This window comes from Dipodomys spectabilis, unplaced genomic scaffold, assembly GCF_019054845.1.
Source record: "Dipodomys spectabilis isolate Male_0828 unplaced genomic scaffold, ASM1905484v1 ptg000024l, whole genome shotgun sequence".
Classification (NCBI taxonomy): domain Eukaryota; kingdom Metazoa; phylum Chordata; class Mammalia; order Rodentia; family Heteromyidae; genus Dipodomys; species Dipodomys spectabilis.
The window spans coordinates 26235001-26254464 of NW_024870701.1; the positions used below are offsets into that span (position 1 = coordinate 26235001).

Below are 19464 nucleotides of genomic sequence, written 5' to 3' on the forward strand. Positions count from 1 at the left end.
AACCAATTTACTGGGAGAAAAAAAAATCATGCTTTCCAGTATTCCTAATCAAATCTGGTGACAAAACGGCTTATTATCATTGAAATCAGTTTTGATGACAGGAGAACCGCTCAGTCTGTGATGATGCCATGCAGTTTCATGTGCTTCCTGTGCCCCAACCCTCTTTTCAAGGAAGTTTCACAGACGTTCACTGAAGGTAAGCTGCTTCTCCTTAAAATAGAACTGAAGTGGCATAGCAAAAGAGGTTCCAGAATAGAGATGCAAAATTCAAAAAAGAATATTCCTTTGATTTAAAACAGACCTGGACAGTTGTTTCCTGTGAAAAGTGTCCAGGGCACTACACATGGAGAAGTCCTCAAACATCTGGGGCTCTGGCTACACCTGTAATCCTAGCTACGCAGGAGGCTGAGATCTGAGGATCGAGGCTCAAAGTCAGCCCAGGCAGGAAAGTCCATGAGACTCTTTTTTTTTTTTGGTCAGGTCGTGGGGCCTGAACTCTGGGCCTGGGTGCTGTCCCTCAGCTCTTCAGCTCAAGGCTAGCACTCTACCACTTGAGCCACAGCGACATTTCCAACTTTTTTTTTTCTGCTTATGTGGTGCTGAGGAATCGAACCCAGGGCTTCATGCATGCAAGGCAAGTACTCTACCACTGAGCCACCTTCCCAGCCCTCCATGAGACTCTTATCTTCAATAAACCACCAGAAAACCAGAAATAGCGCTGTGGCTCAAATGGTAGAGTGCTTGCCTTGAGCTGAAGAGCTGAGGGACAGTGCCCAGGCCCATAGTTCAAGCCCCATGACTGACCCCCCCCCCCCCAAAGAAGAAAGAAAACAGGAAATGGAAAATACACACACACACCCCTACACACCCCTACACACACACACACACACACACACACACACACACACACACACACACACACACACCACCTAGCTATACTTGCCCTTAGTTTTACAAAACTCATCTACATTCACTGTTATTTATTTACACAACTCATTTTTACTTGATATTATTTAAATTTTAATTTTTAAAAATCAGCATCAAAGAGATTTTAAGTATATATACCTGTCTTTCTCTCTCTCTATCTCTTTCTGCTTTCCTCTAACTCCCCAGCTTCCACTCCTCAAGGAGGTGGCAATTTATATTAGCTCAAAACTGGACAAAACCATGAGTGCTTTCTTATAGAATATGTCTTTTGAACAAAGGGACAATACAAAATGAAAGCAAATAAAACTGCTAAAATTGATATTCACATACTAGCTTTGCTCAGTAGTTATCAGTTTAAGTTACCACATTTTGACTATGAAATGAAGGACTGAAATAGTATAATACACCATTATTTGGTTTCCCTGAAGATAGTTGACTATATCATTTTGTTTGTAAAGAAACTTCAGAAAACTAAGGAAACAAAACTTAATTTGGGCCTGGTGCCAGTGGCTCACGCCTATAATCCTTAGTTACTCAGGAGGCTGAGATCTGAGGATCATGGTTCAAAGCCATCTTGGGCAGGAAAGTCTGTAAGACTCTTATCTCCAATTAACCACCATAAAACCAGAAATGGCGCTGTGGCTCAAGTGGTAGAGTGCTCACCTTGAGCTGAAGAGCACAGGGACAGCACCCAGGCCCAGAATTCAAGCCCCAGAATTGACAAAAGGAAAACAACAAAACTTAATTTTGACATTTTAAATTAAGCAGTTTTTCAGGGAAGAAACTAAAAGAAAAATTAATTCTGCATTTTCCCAGTGTCATTAGAGAAACAAAGATTTTCCACATAAGTTAAGCAGAAACATAAGATTATTGGTATCTTATTCAAACACAAACTAGGTTTTGCCTAACCATTTGCATACTGAAGAGATAGTGCATTAAGTAATTAGGTGAATGCTATTAATTCTACAAATTTATTAGCACAGAAAATGAAATACTCTGACCTGCAAAATATCCCGCACACCTTGTATATAGCAGCATTGTAAAGAAAGTTATTTCCTTCCCTGGGATATCTGTCACCTTTCAATTTCCTTAAAAGCTGCAAAAGCATTTAGTGAGATTCTGACCTCATAGGCAAATCCTTAGCCATGTAACTTAATGAACTGGCTAGTAAGGCAGCCAGCCGCAAAAAAGAACAAAATATTAGAAGACTACAGAATCACATCTTCAAAGTGTTGATCAAAAGCAGTATCTTTTCTAACTCAGAAATAACTAAGGATAAGAATGAAAAAAAAAAAAACTATAGTGAAACAAAAAACTTTTATTCCATTTCTCCAAAGTATTTCAAGATCTTTAAAGAGATTAGAAGGACTCTAAAAAAAAGAGGATGAGCCAACTTCCCTAAGTTGTTTGCTAGTATGTGTAGGAAATTCCTCTACTACCTACCATGTAATAAGGTCTTAGAAGGGAATATATTAATTATATATTTATATAGGTGGCTCACACCTATAATCATAGCTACTCAGGAGGGTGAGATCTGAGAATTGCAGTACAAAGCCAGCAAGGTAAGTCTGTGAGACTCTTATCTTGAGCAAAAAAGATCAAGGACAACACCCAGGCTCTAATTCAAGCCCTACTACCAACAAAACAAACAAACAAATAAACAAATAATACTTAGTCATGCTACCACTTTGGGTAAGAAGTTTATTATTTTGTTATGTCATATTCATGTTTGAAATGTAAAATAATTCCATAATACTTTTAATTGATAATACCTGAATTGGGGGGGGGTTGTTTTTGGTCAGTCGTGGTGCTTGAACTCAGGGCCTGAGCATTGCCCCTGAGATTTTCCCCTCGAGGCTAGTACTCTACCATTTTGAGCCACAGTACCACTTCCAGTTTTCTAGTGGTTAATTGGAGGTAAGTTTTCGGGCATGGCTTCAAACTGTGATCCTCAGATTCTAGCCTCCTGAGTAGCTAGGATTATAGGAATGAGCTATCAGTTGCTGGCTCTATGAGATTTTTGTAGTCTAACAATTGTTTTAAGAAAATCCTTACTATTTTAAACATTAAAATTCTACATTTTTTCCTATCTATCTATCTATCTATCTATCTATCTATCTATCTATCTATCTATCTATCATCTATCTACCTACTGACATACTTTCCTATTAACCTCCTACCTATCTAACATTATCTATGCTAGGGATCAAACCCAAGGTTTGCCTTACTAGACAAGGACTCTACAACTGAGCTACATCTCTACCATACAATTGAGTTTAAATTTTTCAGGGTTGGAGGCATGGCTTAGTTGACAGAACACCAGCCAGCCAATAAGCAAAAGCATCAGTTATCAAGTTCAAGTCCCAAAAAAAAAAAGAATGTTTTCAGAATTCAGAAAATATATGACAGCTAAAGACAGATGTACTCAAAATCATTGTGTTGAGATTCTGACCTGATGGACAGTAAATCTATTACATGTTTCCATTGGTCAACATTAGATTTTAATGTTTAAAAACACATTTTGGGAAGGGAAGGGATGATAGAGGAAAAACAAAAGACTACGGAGGTAACAATGCTCGATAAGAAATGTACTCATTATCTTATTCATGTAACTATAACCCCTCTGTACAGTATCCTTACAATAAAAAATACATACAAAAACCCCCACATTTTATTGACTACAGTGGGAACCACTCCTAAAACTATGATAGTAACTGGGATTATGTACATACACACTGAAACCCACATTGTACATAGACCTCAATTAAAAGTGTAAACACTCCCCCACCGTAATAACTCGTTTTCACTATATTTGATGTTGGTATAATTTGTGGAGGGGAAGGGAAAAAACAAATTATTTAAATAGAGATACAGGTGGGACCCATTGTAACAATGAGATTTACAAGACGTTAAGTCAAAAAATGAACTTTACAACTTTGGCGCGGGGGCGGGGTGGCACATGAGGGGGGAGGATGGAAAGGGATGGTAAGGGGAAACAAAGGAGGAGGCAACAATGCTTGATAAGAAGCTTACTCATTACCCTGCCCATGTAATTGTAACCCTTCTTTACGGTATTTTCACAATAAAAAAAAATATAAACATTACGAGCTTATCTCAATACTCTTCACCTAGGAATTGCTGATCCTAACACTGAATCACATGTAATATGTCAGCCTGATGAGAGCAGAAATATATTTTGAAAACAGAAGTCAGAAAATTGAAGAGCACTGCCTTTGCCACTGCTTTTGCCAGTTCATTTTCCCATCAAGTGTAGATGAAAAAATTTCATAATTCATTTTTCATTAGCTAATCATCATATTCTTTTAGTGTTTAGCTTATAATTTTAATGTTAAGATATGAAATACTAGCATATGATCTTGAAAACTATAGGTCCTCCTAACAACTGGCAAACAAAAACATTTTTTCCAGCAATATGAGGAGAATAGATACCTTCCCTCCACTTTCAGAGAAAGAAGACATATTTGAACATCATAAAACTGTCTTTAAACTGAGAATAATAGCCTATGTCTATATTCTCAACTACTCTGGACACTGAGATCAAAAAGGACAGGATGAGAAAAAAAGGATGAGTGCTCATTTCAATGAACAAGCAGGGAATAGTGATTTGAGCCTATAGTTCCAGCTATATGAGTCCAAGGCCAGCCTAAGGCAAAAAGCTCAAAAACCTATCCAAAAAATAAATACAGCACAAAAGGTTGGGAGCATGATTCAAGTATAGTGCTTGTCTAGCAAAAACAAGGCCCCAGGTTCAAATCTCATTCACACAAAAAAATACTGTCCCTGTAAATATTAGTTCTGATAAAGCAGTCCCATTCACATCCAGATTCAGATTACTGTTATGTCCTATGAAAGTAACCTACAAATGGCGCTGTAGTTCAAGTGGTAGAGTGCTAGCCTTGAACTGAAGAGCTGAGGCACAGCGCCCAGACACAGAGTTCAAGACCCATGACCAACAACAACCAAAAAAATGTTCATGAAAGTAACCTACATCATTGATAAAATCTGCAATTTTGGTTGGTTAGTTCCCTTAATAATGCATTCTCTGTCAATTGTATTTACAATAAAACCTTTATTTTCTTTTCCTTTTTTCTTTTTGTTTGGTTTTGATTTTAGAGACTCTTCCTATGTAGTCTAGGATGTCCTCAAACTTCTCTTGACTTTTGTCTTCCAAGGGCTGGGATTACAGATATGCACTACTACCCCTGGCAATCACTCTATATTCTTAAAGGAATACTTCTGAGTTTTATTTTTCTTTTCTTTCCTTCTTCCACATGAATGGAAATCATATAAATGAGATACTGTGCCTACTGACATTTTTATTAATATAGAAAAATTAAAAGTTATAAGAGAAAAAAACAACTTCCAAATCATACTTTTATTCCTAAAACTTAAGGTATATATGTTATACTTGTTATACCCAAGGACATGTTCAAAGGCAATACTTACTATAACTGCCAGGAGATTTTTCTTCATAAGTAAAATGAAGTTGCAACTCCTCTTCAGACATCTCACAAATGAATACTTTTAGCAGACAGCAAATAATAAACAAAGCATTATGTGTCTGCCAAATGAAGATGTGGCTGAAAAGACAAAAATCATACAAGAATATATAATCATGAGGAAATTAGTTTGTATCTAGTCTATGATTTGTCAATGATTTTTCCCAGTCTACTTGTAATATGGGAATGATGTTTTCTCATGATTACATTGGACAAATGATACCTATTACCATTTTACTTTACACTTCATTCTGTGTATCTTACAAAGTTGGAATCTACTTTAGAAACTGTTTATCAATTCCCATAAGCATAACTGCTCTTCTTTCTTAATTTTATAATTGTTCAACATAAAAGCAATTTTTAAAAAAACAATGGTAGTATGAGGAGAATAAATGTAATATATTATAAAATTTTAAATGGGAGCTGGGTACCAGGGGCTCACACCTGTATCCTAGCTACTCAGGAGGCCAAGATCTAAGGATCACAGTTCAAAGCCAGCCCAGGCAAGCAAGTCTGTGAGACTCTTATCTCCAATTAACCACCACAAAACTGGAAGTGGCACTGTGGCTCAAAGTGGTAGAGCACTAGCCTTGAGTAAAAAAGCTCAAGGACAGAACTCAGGCCTTGAGTTCAAGTCTAGATAATACTTTTTACTTACATTAATGAATATTAACTCATTTAAAAGCTTTAATTGGATTCAAGATAATTTGAGTAGATACCATAGAAACAGACAATCTTTTAAGAAACCGCCTTCCAAAAACTGTTTTATAAATTCTGTGTCTAAGCTGGGCACTGGAGATATGAGAATGGCAATCAAAGCCAGCCTAGGCATAAAGTCTGACACTAATCTCCACTTAACCAACAAAAAGCCTGAAGTAGAAATGTGGAACAAATAATAGAACACTAGCCTTCAATGAAAAAGCCAAGTGAGTTCAAGCCCTAGTGCTGGAACAAAAATGTTTATGTCAGCTGAAACCATAGCTGGAGGTACAGTACCTGCCTAGCAAGTACAAGGCCATAAGTTCAAAATCTAGTACCACCGATAAATAAATAAGTCAGCAATCTTAAAAAATGCTTGGGTCATAAAAATTTAATATACCTAGGGGCTGGGAAGGTGGCTCAGTGGTAGAGCGCATGCCTTGCATGCATGAGGCCCTGGGTTCGATTCCTTAGCACCACATAAGCAAAAAGAAAAAAGCCGGAAGTGGCACTGTGGCTCAAGTGGTAGAACGCTAGCCTTGAGCTGAAGAGCTTAGGGACAGCGCCCAGGCCCAGAGTTCAGGCCCCACACCCGGACTCCAAAAAAAATTTAATATACCTAATACAGAGAATATATAGGAAACATCTATGGAAAAAAAAGTTACTGTTTAACTGGGTATGATTATGATTAGCAGTGATAATGATGATATATTTTAAAATACTGTCCAAAAGTCTAAACGCAAATTTCAAACTTCATAATCTTATTCCCTATGTCTTATAATGCTAAAACCTTCTTTTCTCTACAGAGAGAGAGAGAGAGAGAGAGAGAGAGAGAGAGAGTGTGTGTATGTGTGTGTGTATGTGTGTGTGTGTGTGTGCGCGTGCTGGTCCTGGGACTTAAACTCAGTCACTTGCACCTTTTTGGTGGTTAATTGGAGATAAGAATTTCATGCAGGTGGACCCACTGCAACAATGAGATGTACAAGTCCCTATGTTGAAAAAGGAACTTTACAACTTTGGCCAGGGAGGGGAGGTGGGGGGGGGGGGGGGGGGGGAGGGAAGGATGGGAAGGGATGGGAAAGGGAAACAAAGGAGGCAACAATGCTTGATAAGAAATGTACTCATTACCTTGTCCATGTAATTGTAACCCCTCTGTATGGTATTTTCACAAGTTAAAAAAAAAAAAAGAATTTCATGGAGCTGGGCGCCAGTGGCTACTCAGCCACTAGCTACTCAGGAGGCTGAGATCTGAGGATCACAGTTCAAACCCAGCCCAGCAGGAAAGCCCGTGAGACTCTTATCTCCAATAAACCACTAGAAAACCAGAAGTGGCACTTGTAGCTCAAGCGATGGAGCGCTCGCCTTGAGCTGAAGAGCTGGGGGACAGCGCCCAGGCCCATATTGCGCTTGCTTTGAGCTGAAGAGCTGAGGGACAGCGCCCAGGCCCCAAGTTCAAGCCCCATGACTGACAAAAAAAAAAAAGAATTTCATGGACTTTTTTGGGTGTGTTGGCTTTGAACTGCGATACTCAGATCCCAGCCACCTAAGTAGATAGGATTACAGGCAGAAACCAATGGCAACCAGCCACCTTTTTTTTTTTCTTAATAAGGAAAATAATTCCTTCACATGGGGCCTTCAAAAGGCCATAAGTTATTTCCATCAATAAATGAAAAACAATATACTGCTAAATATAAGGAGAGCATGATTTAATTAGCCAACTTACTTCTGACATTCTGCTGAAAGTTTGAGTTCTTTGGTTCTAGAAAGGAAGACCTTAATTAATGCACCAAGATTTCCTGTTCGAGGATTGTTTTCAACTGCAAGGCAAGAAAAAGATTAAAAAGTTAAAATTAACAAGTGAAAACAAAGCAAGCATACCATTTTATTTATAAAGCCAATGTCAAATTAAACTTGTTCACTGACCAACCTCATTGCCAGTTTCACATGCAGAGTAATAAACAATGAGAGAAATTGAACTGTTGCTCTCGAAAATAGTAGAAAGTGACAGGGAAGATGGTGTATTAAATGCATCTATAATTTCACTCCAAGAATTAGAAGAATCTGGTGACACAGAAGAAAATAGATTCTGAAGAATGAAAACAAGACAAAGAGAAACCTGAAAGAAGGTGGCAGGGAAGCAGAAAATAAGAAACAATCCTGGCACAAGAAAAGCAGCGAAGAGCCAGTCATTGTATCTCTGACTGTGGCAAGGGAAATAGACTCCAATAGAGGGTAAAATTCCATAGACCTGTCCACTCTGGCTTTGAGAAAAATCCTACAAAAAATGCAAGCCTTAGCTCCATACAGGGTATAGTATAGGTTAGCCTGGGTGAAGAAGCTCCCTTTAGCTCTGGGAGGAACAGTGAATTACCAGCTTGTGAGAGTGCCTACTGTCCAGACGAAGTTATTTTGGGTCCCAGGAGCAGCTCAATGACCCAAAGGGCACTGCCATAGAATTCGGTTATAAATCAGTCATGAGAGGCAGTTGAGGGAAGTGTGACTGACAGGACCCAGCAAGAAAATCTGAACTGCAGAAAGCAATACTGTCAGCTTAGACAACAGAGGCTTTGGAAGCCTGGCTATATCAGATGAGAGAGGCTTGGGACTCCTTGTTAAGCCACTAACTTAACTCCTTGTTAAGCACTAATTTTACCTGGCAGGCCTTCACAAGAGATAAATGAGACTCCAAAGGCAGTCACTCCAGATAACTGGCAATGGAAGCAGTGTGGAACCCAAGTGCTGGGTCACAAAGCAGAGGTACTGTTAGAGGCAGCTAGAAGATGTAGGTGTAGCAGTTTCCATTGCTTCACCTTCTCCGAAGAAAAGACTCTCACTGCCTGAGGCTAGGACAACAAGGAACCTTTGAGCCTTAGCTTCCAAAATATTCACTGTCAAGAGACTAACCCTTAGCTCTGTGTACTGACTGCTAAGGGAGAGTCCTCCTACCCAGATCTAAGCCACATTAGTTCCACAAATGTCTTGAACTCCACAGAGCAGAATTTATATTGAAGGACAGGGAATAACAAAAAAAAGAACAAAAAAACAAAAACAAAAGCACCTCTCAATGTTTTATACAAATGCGTTTGTTGCTGTTTGTTTGTTTCTATTTTTTGCTAATTTAACTGTATGATTTCTCTCAATTTTTTTTTTTTGGGGGGGGGGTCTGGTCGTAGGGCCTGAACTCTGGGCCTGGGCACTTTCCCTCAGCTCTTCAGCTCAAGGCTAGCGCTCTACGCTCTACCACTTGAACCACAGCACTACTTCCAGCTTTTTTCTTATGTGGTACTGAGGAATTGAACTCAGAGCCTCAGGCATGCAAGGCAAGCACTCTACCACTGAGCCACCTTCCCAGCCCCTCTCTCAATGTTTTATACAAATGTGTGTTTGTTTCTATTTTTTGTTAATTTAACTGTATGATTTTTTTCTGTGTATTTGACATAGGACATTTTCATTTTAGTTTTTACTTTTTTTAGTGTAGGTTATTAAATTCCTTTGGTTTACTTATTAGTTTTCCTTCTTTCTCTCTTTCTTTTTCTCCAGAATTATCATAGCTGAACCACTCACTGTACTTGCCTCTCTGTTTTAAATTTTAACATTTTCATCCATTTTCTTCTTTCTTTCTTTCTTTTTGGTCGGTCATGGAGCTTGAACTCGACCTGGGCACTGTCCCTCAGCTCTTCAGCTCAAGGCTAGTGCTCTACCACTTGAGCCACAATGTCACTTCCAGTTTCCTGATAGTTTACTGGAGTCTCGTGAACTTTCCTTCTCTGGCTGGCTTTGAACCATGATCCTCAGATCTGTCTTAGTAGCTAGGTCTATATGTGTGAGCCACTAGTATCTGGCTCTTCATCCATCTTCTATACCCCTTCTCATTTACAATTTCCTTTTCCCTTCATGTATAAATGTTTACTTGCTCATGTTTTCTACTATTCCTGTTCCTTTATCCCTAATCCTTTCTCAGTCCCTTCACTCTTCAATTTCAAGAAAAATAGGACTAATCCCATGGACAAAGATTAAAAACCAAACAGCCAAGATAAGAAAAAATGCCCCTACACACTTTATAGTTTTAAAACACAGTGTAAATAAATTATGGGCCTGGGAATGTGGCTTAGTGATAGAGTGCTTGCCTTGCATGCGTGAAGCCCTGGATTCGATTCCTCAGTACCAGAAAAAGCTGGAAGTAGCACTGTGGCTGAAGTGGTAGAGTGCTAGCCTTGAGCAAAAGAAGCTCAGTTCAAGCTGAATTCAAGCCCAAAGACTGTCAAAAAAGAGAAAAGAAAAGACTATAAAGGCTGCAAAGAAAATAAACTAGTTATGTACAAAGGCAAGACCATTAGAATCACAGCAGATTTCTAAACACAAATTCTAAATGCAAGAAGGTGTGAAAGGTCATTAATTCAAACCCTGAAAAATAATAACTGCAAACTTAGATTAGTGTACCCAGTAAAGCAATCCTTCATAATTGAAAAAGAAATAAAATCTCCCAGAAAAACAAAAGGAATTCATGGCAACTAAACTAAAAACATATTTTTTTAAAAGACATTCAAAAACAACAACAACAAAAAAATCAGAAGAAATTTGTTTTTAAAAGATATGTTACCCACAGAAGAAAATAAAAAAAATTTAAATGCAGAAAAAAATAAGCCCTATTAGATGAGTAGATTATCAAAAAATAGCAAAGAAATAACTAGTATAAAAACAAGAAAATGTTAGGAAACACATTCTATTAATGTTGAATGTTAAGTCTCAATTCTCCAATAAAAAGATACAGTATAGATGCAGCTGTAGTGCTCAGTAGACAATATGTTGAAAATGAATTATACAACTTGTAGGTAGGGATGGAAGGGAAAACTGGGAAAGAGTGAGGGAAAGCATAACATTATCCAAAAAGAAATGTACCCTTTACCTGACGTATATAACAGTAACCTTGTACATAACATTTATAGTAACAATAAAAAATTAAATTAAAAAATATAATAAGGGGGGACCCAAGATGGCGATGAAACAGTAGGGAAATACCACAGCTCTCTCCAACCAAATAGAGAGTTCAAGTTCCAACATTCGGTTTCCCCAGGAGACCAACAAAAGCAAGAAAGTGAACACCAGAGAAATACTGAAAGTGAAAAAAGAATAGGAGAAAACTTCAGAACCTACACAAAGATGGAAAAGCACAAAGACCTTCATCCCACCCCTCACTGAAGGCTTGGCTCCAGGCCAAGCCCCGAAAGCTGCCAGCTTGCAGCTGCCAGGGACCCCAGAGCCACAGTGGTCCATAGAACTCCAGTGCAGAAGCCTAGCATGGTGCTGGTGCAGGACCTGGACTGTGTAAACAGAGACAGAGACAGAGACCTCGAAATGCAGACCCCGAGCTCCCACCACCACCCGGCCCAGCCCACAAACATTTCAACAGAACTAGGAATGTGGTGGTGACCAGTGACCTACAGCACACAGAAACAGCAATCTACCCCAGCACCGCTGGACAGTCACCAACTAGTTCCAGAAGAAGTGAGTATCCTATGAGGGATGCCCCCCCACCATGGAAGATCAGTGCTGGTAGTAACCTCCCTACCACCTGGGCTACCGGTTCCTCTGAAGCTGAGAATTGTGCAAGTGCCCTAGCAACAGGTGGAGCACACCAGCCCACCAGGTTTGACCAAGAGCGCCCCCGGGAGGGAGCTCAAACGTGACCAGTCCTTGGTTGAAATCAGGAACTAGGCCTGTGGGCCCTAGCAGCCAGCAGCAACAGAAGTCCGACCTGTGTGTCCATGGCGGGAAACCCAGCAGCCCAGGTCCACGAGACCCTAGCTGAAGTCGGGAACAGTGCTCATGGGCCTCAGTAGCCAGTGGTGGAAGAAGTCCCACCTGTGGGGCTGGGGATTGGGCAGCTTAGGCCACCAGTACCTAGCTAAAGTTTGGAACTGTGAGCGGGCTCCAGCAACTGGTGGAATATATCCAGCCCACCTGGTTTTGCCAAGAACACCCTTGGAAGGGAGCACAAACAGTCTAGGCTTCCAGTCCTTGGCTGAAGTCGGGAACTGCCTGTGGGCTCCAGCAGGTGGCTGAATGAGCCCCACCTGTGTCCCAGGCAAAGGCCCAAGCTGTCTAAACCACCTGTCCCTGACTGACCTCAGGCACTGAGCGCATGCCTCAGTAGAGGATGGAGTGTGTCTGCCCACTAGAATCTACCAAGAGTGAGCCCTACATGGGTCAGATTATCAGCTGGAGATCGGCCCTTCCCCCAACAGGACCAAGACCAGGCAAAGTCTCAGCCAGCCCAGAGCTGAGAGCAAGCTTCAACAATTGACCCAGAAACCAACCTAGAGCCAAGCATAGGCAGCCACCTATTGACCAAAACAGAGTTCCAGATTCATCTCCAATCCCTGAATTCTCATGTGAAAAATCACAGTGAAAAATTACAAGATTCATCAACAGCCAAGACAGCAAACCATCCCCAAAGACCAGCAGCCACCCAGGAAAGAATTCCAGTGAAAGTGAAAAAGAAACAGAAGACAAATGCTAAGCTGATAGAGGCAATGACTCAAGAATTAAAGCAAGAAATGGATCAGAAATTGAAAGAACAAAGAAACAAATTATCAAGAGATCCAGGAATTCAAACAAGAGATGCACTCAAAAACAGATGCATTACACATCTCTTTAAAAGATGAGATTAATACTTTGAGAACCAACAGAGAAATCATAAATGATTCAATTTCCTCCATGCAAACCACAATGGAAGCCATACAGTGAATGAAGTGGAAAACAGAATATAAGGTACTAAAGACAAAATGCAGCAACTGGAAAGAAAAGTCACAGATATGGGGGAGAAAAAAACTCAAAATACACCAAAGGGAAGTCCAAGAACAAGCATACAGTGCCAAGCAATTTAACCTTCATATAACTGGGGTCGACAAAGGTAAGGAATAGCAAAACAAAGGGATGCAACATTTATTCAATAAGATTATCACTGAAAATCTTCCTAATCTTAAAAGAGAAAATCTTATCTACATAACAGAAGCATACAGAACACCTAGCAAACAGGATCCCAGAAGGAACACTTCTAGGCATAAAATGCTAGATTTGAACAATAAAGAAACTATCTTGAACATAGCAAAAACAAAGAAGGAGTTATATTACCATGGAGAAAAAAAAATCAGAATCACTGCAGATGTCTCCACACAGACACTGAATGCAACGAAAATACAATCTGAGCCATGACAACCGATAACTGCTAATCCAGACTGGTATATCCAGCAAAGCTAGCATTCACATTCGGCAGAGAAACTAAAATTTTTAATAGTAAAGAAAAACTAAGTGAATTCATAAACAATAAGCTAGCACTACAAAGAATATTAAGAGGGGGAACACAATCTGAAGAAAAAAAATCAAGATCAGGGATCTGTATCAGGCAGACATCACTAGAAGACCAACTTAGTAAGCACAGGCAGAGAGGAAAGAAGAAAAACTTAGGAAAGCAGGAAAAGGACAGGAAACACAATACATCTCTCTATAATAATCATAAATATTAATGGACTCAATTCACCAATCAAAAGAAAAAGAACAGCAGATTGGATCAGAAAACAAGATCCATCCATTTGTTGTCTTCAAGAGACCCATCACACAGCCAAAGATAAAAACAAACTCCAAGTGAAGAGATGGAAGAAGATCTACCATGCAAATACTCCCAGCAGACAGTAGGAGTTGGCATCCTGATATCTGACAAAATAAACTTTTCATTAAAATACAAAAAGACAAAGAAGGATACTACATATTAATACAGGGAACAACCCAAGAAGAGGATATCACCATTACCAATTTATACTCTCCAAATATTGGTGTACCCAAATACGTTAAGCAAATGCTCTCAGACTTACAGGAAAAATAGATCCAAATACAGTAATACTAGAAAAGAAAAAAAAAAAAGAACTACAGACCAATCTCTTTGATAAACACAGGTGCAAAGCTCCTCAATAAAATTTTAGCCAACAGCTGGGTGCTGGTGGCTCACGCCTGTAATCCTAGCTACTCAGGAGGCTGAGACCTGAGGATTGCGGTTCAAAGCCAGCCCGGGCAGGAGAGACCGTGAGACTCCTATCTCCAATAAACCACCAGAAAACCGGAAGTGGCGCTGTAGCTCAAGTGGTAGAGTGCTCGCCTTGAGCTGAAGAGCTGAGGGACAGCGCCCAGGCCTAGAGTTCAAGCCCCAGGACGACAAAAAAAAAAAAAAAAAAGTTCCAGGAATTTGATGAAAATTAGAATACAACCTATCAGAACCAACAGGAAAGAGCGACGTCAGTGGTAAAACAGCAATTTATAGCTATGAATGCCTATATTAAAACACCACCACCACCAAAAAAACACACACCAAAAAAAAAAAACAACTAAGATGGCATATGCTTGAAATCCTAGCTATTCAGGAGAGGTTGAGATCTGACATTTACAGTTTGAAGCCAGACCAGGCAAGAGGAGTCCATGAGACTCTTATGTCTAATTAGCCACCAGAAAACCAAAGTGGAGCTGTGGCTCCAAAGTGGTAGAGCACTAGTTTTGAGCAAAAAACCTCAAGGACAGAGCCCAGGCTGAGGTCAAGCCCCACAACTGACCAAATAAATAAATAAATAACCAAACAACAACAGCAACAACAACATAAAAACCCAGAAAGTTCTCAAATGAATAGCCTAAAGATAACCCTCAAATTTTGAGAAAAACAAAAACAAACCAAATCCAAATTAGCAGATGGAAAGAAATAATAAAGATTAGGGGAGAAATTAATGAAACTGAGACTTTAAAATACATAAAGAGCGGCTGGGAAGGTGGCTCAGTGGTAGAGCGCTTGCCTTGCATGCCTGAGGCCCTGGGTTCGATTCCTCAGCACCACATAAGCAAAAAGAAAAAAGCCAGAAGTGGCGCTGTGGCTCAAGTGGTAGAGTGCTAGCCTTGAGCTGAAGAGCTGAGGGACAGCACCCAGGCCCAGAGCTCAGGCCCCACGACCGGACCCAAAAAAAAAAAAAAAAAGAAAATCAAGAGTCAATAGAACAAAAAGTTTTTGTTCTTTAAAAAAATAAGATGATAAGGCATTAATTTGGCCAAAAGAGAGAGAAAAGAGATTCAAATGAGGAAGATTTAGAGATGAAAAAGGGAGTATTACATGTATCAAAAAAATTAAGAGGATCATGATGGAATAACTTTCAAATTCTATAGTAAAATCAGCTGGAAAATCTCTTTGTTAAATATTGGTATAAATGTTATCAATTAAATTTGTGCAAACCAATTCAATACCACCTTAAAAAAAAGATCAGACACTATGATAAAGTTAATTTCATCCTCAGGATGCATGGATGGTTGGTTCAAGCTGTATAAATCCATAAAAGCAATACATCACATGTACAGGACCAAGCACAAAAGTCCCATGATCACTCAGTTGATTCATAAAACAAACAACAACAAAAAAAGCCCTTTGACTCAAGTGGCAACATATCACTATCACTTTCTAGGGCTCCTATAAAAGAGGTACTAATTTTCACATTGCCAATTTTCAAAACAACAATGTAATATGATTATAATTGCTTAAAACATAAAAAATATAAAAAGCAAATACATTCCTTTATCATTGTTATGAACTTGAAAGTAAGACACTTGGAAAAACAATATCCAAAAAGGTAACAGCTACTGATTTTAATAACAACTGATATCTAAATTCTGTCTTATATTGGATATTTCAATTTATATATTTTCAAGAATCCTGTAAAACCATTTTCCTCAATTTAAGTGAGGAAAATAAGGTTCTGTTAATAAAACCCAGAGCTGAAATTAATATCATATAATCATTCCAGATCCCATGTTTTTTTGCCAAAGCATCAAGTGATTATAAAGAAGCTTCCTAATATATTTTAGCAAATAATATTTTGGTTTGCACTGTTATGCCAACAATGGCATATGCTGCCAAGGTAGCAGACATATTACAAAACAAATCATGACTACTATGCTATCTATCCATGCCACTAAACAACTTACTTACTATTTTTACTTTTCTCAGTATTTCAATGTTTAAGAAAAGAAGCTGAATGGATATCTGTGGCTTACCTCAGCATACTTGCTTGCTTCCACTACAATCATAGCCAGGTAGGTACTGACAGAATGGTATGCATTAACTTAAAGTACCTTCTCATAGTATCAAGGTGTGCCAAAATAGAATTATAACTTCTATTACCATTAAGAAGAATATGCCTCTTAATTAATTCATATTCCTCTACCAAAATTTGTTATGCAAATTAACATACACAAGAGATACTGGCACACCCATGTTTATAGTAGCACTGTTCACAGCAGCTAAACTTCAGAATCATCCTATGTATCCATTAAATGATGCATAGAGGGAAAACACGTGACATTTAGCATTCATTTAATAAGTAGCAAAATTGACATAAGATTATACTCAAGTCTAAAATGGGACTAAAGCATGTAAATATTCAAAATAGTATAAAATATTAAAGTTGTGGAAATTTTTACAGAGGAAATATATAAACATGTATTTGCATTTGGGCATATTGTAACTATCATGAAATATTTGTATGACACTGAAATGCTTCCTTCAGTTGCTGCCTATAACAATACATTTCCTAGTTTGGACATTCCATACCTGTCTGATAGCACTCACTTATTTTCTAATACTATTCCTTCCTGATTTTGCTCTATGCATGCACTTTTAAGTCTCTACTGTCATGCTTGAGTTCAGTTATCACAACCTCTACCACAATCACTAGCAATTTTGAGCTTTCTGAGCTTTTTTTTTTGTTGTTGGTCATGGGCCTGAACTCTGGGCCTGGGCGCTATCCCTCAGCTCTTCAGCTCAAGGCTAGTGCTCTACCATTTGAGCCACAGCACCACTTCCAGCTTTTTCTTCTTATGTGGTGCTGAAGAATTGAATCCAGAGCCTCATGCATTCTAGGCAAACACTCTACCACTCAGCCCTCCTGAGCTATTTTCAGAGCACTGTTCTGAAGAATTTACACAGACTGAGGGTATAGAAACAGTAGTAGTTTGATAGTACAATTTTATATCCACTGAATCTAGTAATAAAATACATATTCTGTGTTTCTTTAATGTGTATTTCACATTCCAATAAAAAACATTTCCACTTTCATTTTTATTGTGTATCCTAAAAATACTGGTGTTGCAATAGCCAGGATATGGAAACAACCCAGATGTCCCACCACAGATGAATGGATCCAAAAATTGTGGTATCTATATACAATGGAATATTGTGTAGCCATTAGAAAGGACAAAATAATAGCATTTGCAGGGAAATGGATGGAGCTAGAAGAAATCATGTTGAGTGAGGTAAGCCAAGAGCAAAGAGACATACGGCATATGGTCTCCCTGATAAGTGGATATTAAATCCAAAATGTAAGGTGATATGACAAAATTAACAAGACTTAAGAAACAAAGGACTTCCACTCATCTGGTCAAATCACTACTAAATAACCCCATGCTGCTGATCACATATATGGTATATATGTGCACACTGGAGGGAAACCAGGAGGACAACACAGAACTAGAGGGAATCAGGGATAAACATACATCAGTGGGACCCAGCTACATTGGACATTGATCAAAATGAACTAGGAAACTCAATGGCAGTGATGGGAGGGAGGGAACAAATGGGAAAGAGGGAACAGCTGATGCTATGCAAAACAAAAGAAATGTACATATCCCCAATGTGGAAGAAATAACTGTATTGCAAAGCTCATAGAACTCATAAATGTTATAGACCATGATAGACAATTTGCCCCATGAAAGTTAGAATGCATTTGTGACTTTAATAAGCATCACTATCCCACAATACTGTGAAATTTGGGAAATTATGTAACCACTTAATCACAATAAAGCATTTGAAAAAAAAATACTGGTGTTGGTTGAAGGGTGGTGAGAATGTTGAAGGAGGTAACACTGATCAAGATGCACTGTACTCATAAACTGCTTGTTTTTTTCTTTTGTTTTGATCAGTCATGGGGCCTGAACTCTGGGTGTGGGTGCTGTCCCTGAGCTCCTCAGCTCAAGGCTATCGTGCTCTACCACTTGAGTCACAGTGCTACTTCTGGCCTTTTCTGCTTATGTGGTGCTGAGGAATCAAACCCAGGGCCTCGTGCATGCAAGGCAAGCACTCTTCCACTGAGCCACCTTCCCAGACTTAAATTGCTTGTCAAATAGCACCTCCTTTGTACAAGGACTCAAAAGTAATTTAAATTTTTTAATAAAAATACTGGTCTCTAAAAGGGGAAGGGATAATCTTTCATCATTAATAAGATGCACAATTTTTTAAAAAGAAGCATTATAATATTGATCCTATTGATTCAGGAACTAAATTATTCAAAAGGCTAAAGTTTTAAGGAAAAGTTCTCCCTAAGTATTTCTTAAACCCCTTGCTCCAGTATTTAAGAACTTTTTTTAAAAAAGCTAAGAGGTATGGAAATACAATGGAGGGATAAAATTGTTCAAAGTACAGTGGATACATCTAGGGAATTATTACAAAGAAACCCCCTCATAGTATTAATTTATGCTAATTTAAAAAAGAAAAATATTACAAATAGTTGAAAGTACTGCTCCTTCCACATATACACATATGTGTGCACATACACACATGTACACACATGCATACTCTTCCATCTTACCTAAAGACTTGCAGACTGAAATGGTTGCCTCTTCTAACAGCTTCAACTCAGTACTGCAGAGACAAAGAAGAAAATAATGTATAACCACAATATTAAACATCTGTTAAATACTAAGTATCAAAGGAATATGTAAATGAGAGAAAAATAAATAAGAAAACATGGGGAACAAAATCAGCAATAAGAAATGAAGCTTCAATTTTCAATGTAGTTAAGAAAATTAACCTTCAATATGAAAGTGCTCAGAGATGGGTTTAGGTGGAAGAAAACCAAAAAATTCAAGACAGGCACTCCAAAGTATTGAGCACAAAGTAGGAGCTCCATTTGTCCAATTCTAAAGAAGAACTGCTAGTAAAATTATAATTATTTAGAAAAATGTCAGCATTTTTAGGAGATATACATTGTACTGTTGACACCTGCAATACTCTATCAGTTAAAAAGAAAATGAAGGCGAGAATACATATACAAGCTTCACCAATTCTCAAATATATAAAAGGACACAGACATACACAGGTGGAGACAAACATACAGAAACAGACGTGGACACAAAGTGACACTGAGCCAGAAGGCACAGACAGACAAAGATGGACAGAAGTCTTTAGAAGAAACCCTTGGGAAAAGGTTTACGCTTAAATTTGGCAATCATTTCTTAG

At 38.6% G+C, this 19464-nt stretch overlaps 1 protein-coding gene across 2 annotated transcripts in view; it reads right to left on the reverse strand.

Moving 5' to 3' along the window:
- Nucleotides 1–19464, reverse strand: part of Dym (dymeclin) — a 322312-nt gene that overhangs the window by 260421 nt on the left and 42427 nt on the right. For both annotated transcript variants that reach the window (XM_042675227.1, XM_042675228.1), the window contains exons 3-5: nt 18815–18867; nt 7870–7963; nt 5395–5528 (exon numbers count right to left, since the gene is read on the reverse strand). In XM_042675227.1, coding sequence (XP_042531161.1) covers nt 5395–5528; nt 7870–7963; nt 18815–18867 — 281 coding nt within the window. The remainder of the gene's footprint in view (nt 1–5394; nt 5529–7869; nt 7964–18814; nt 18868–19464) is intronic.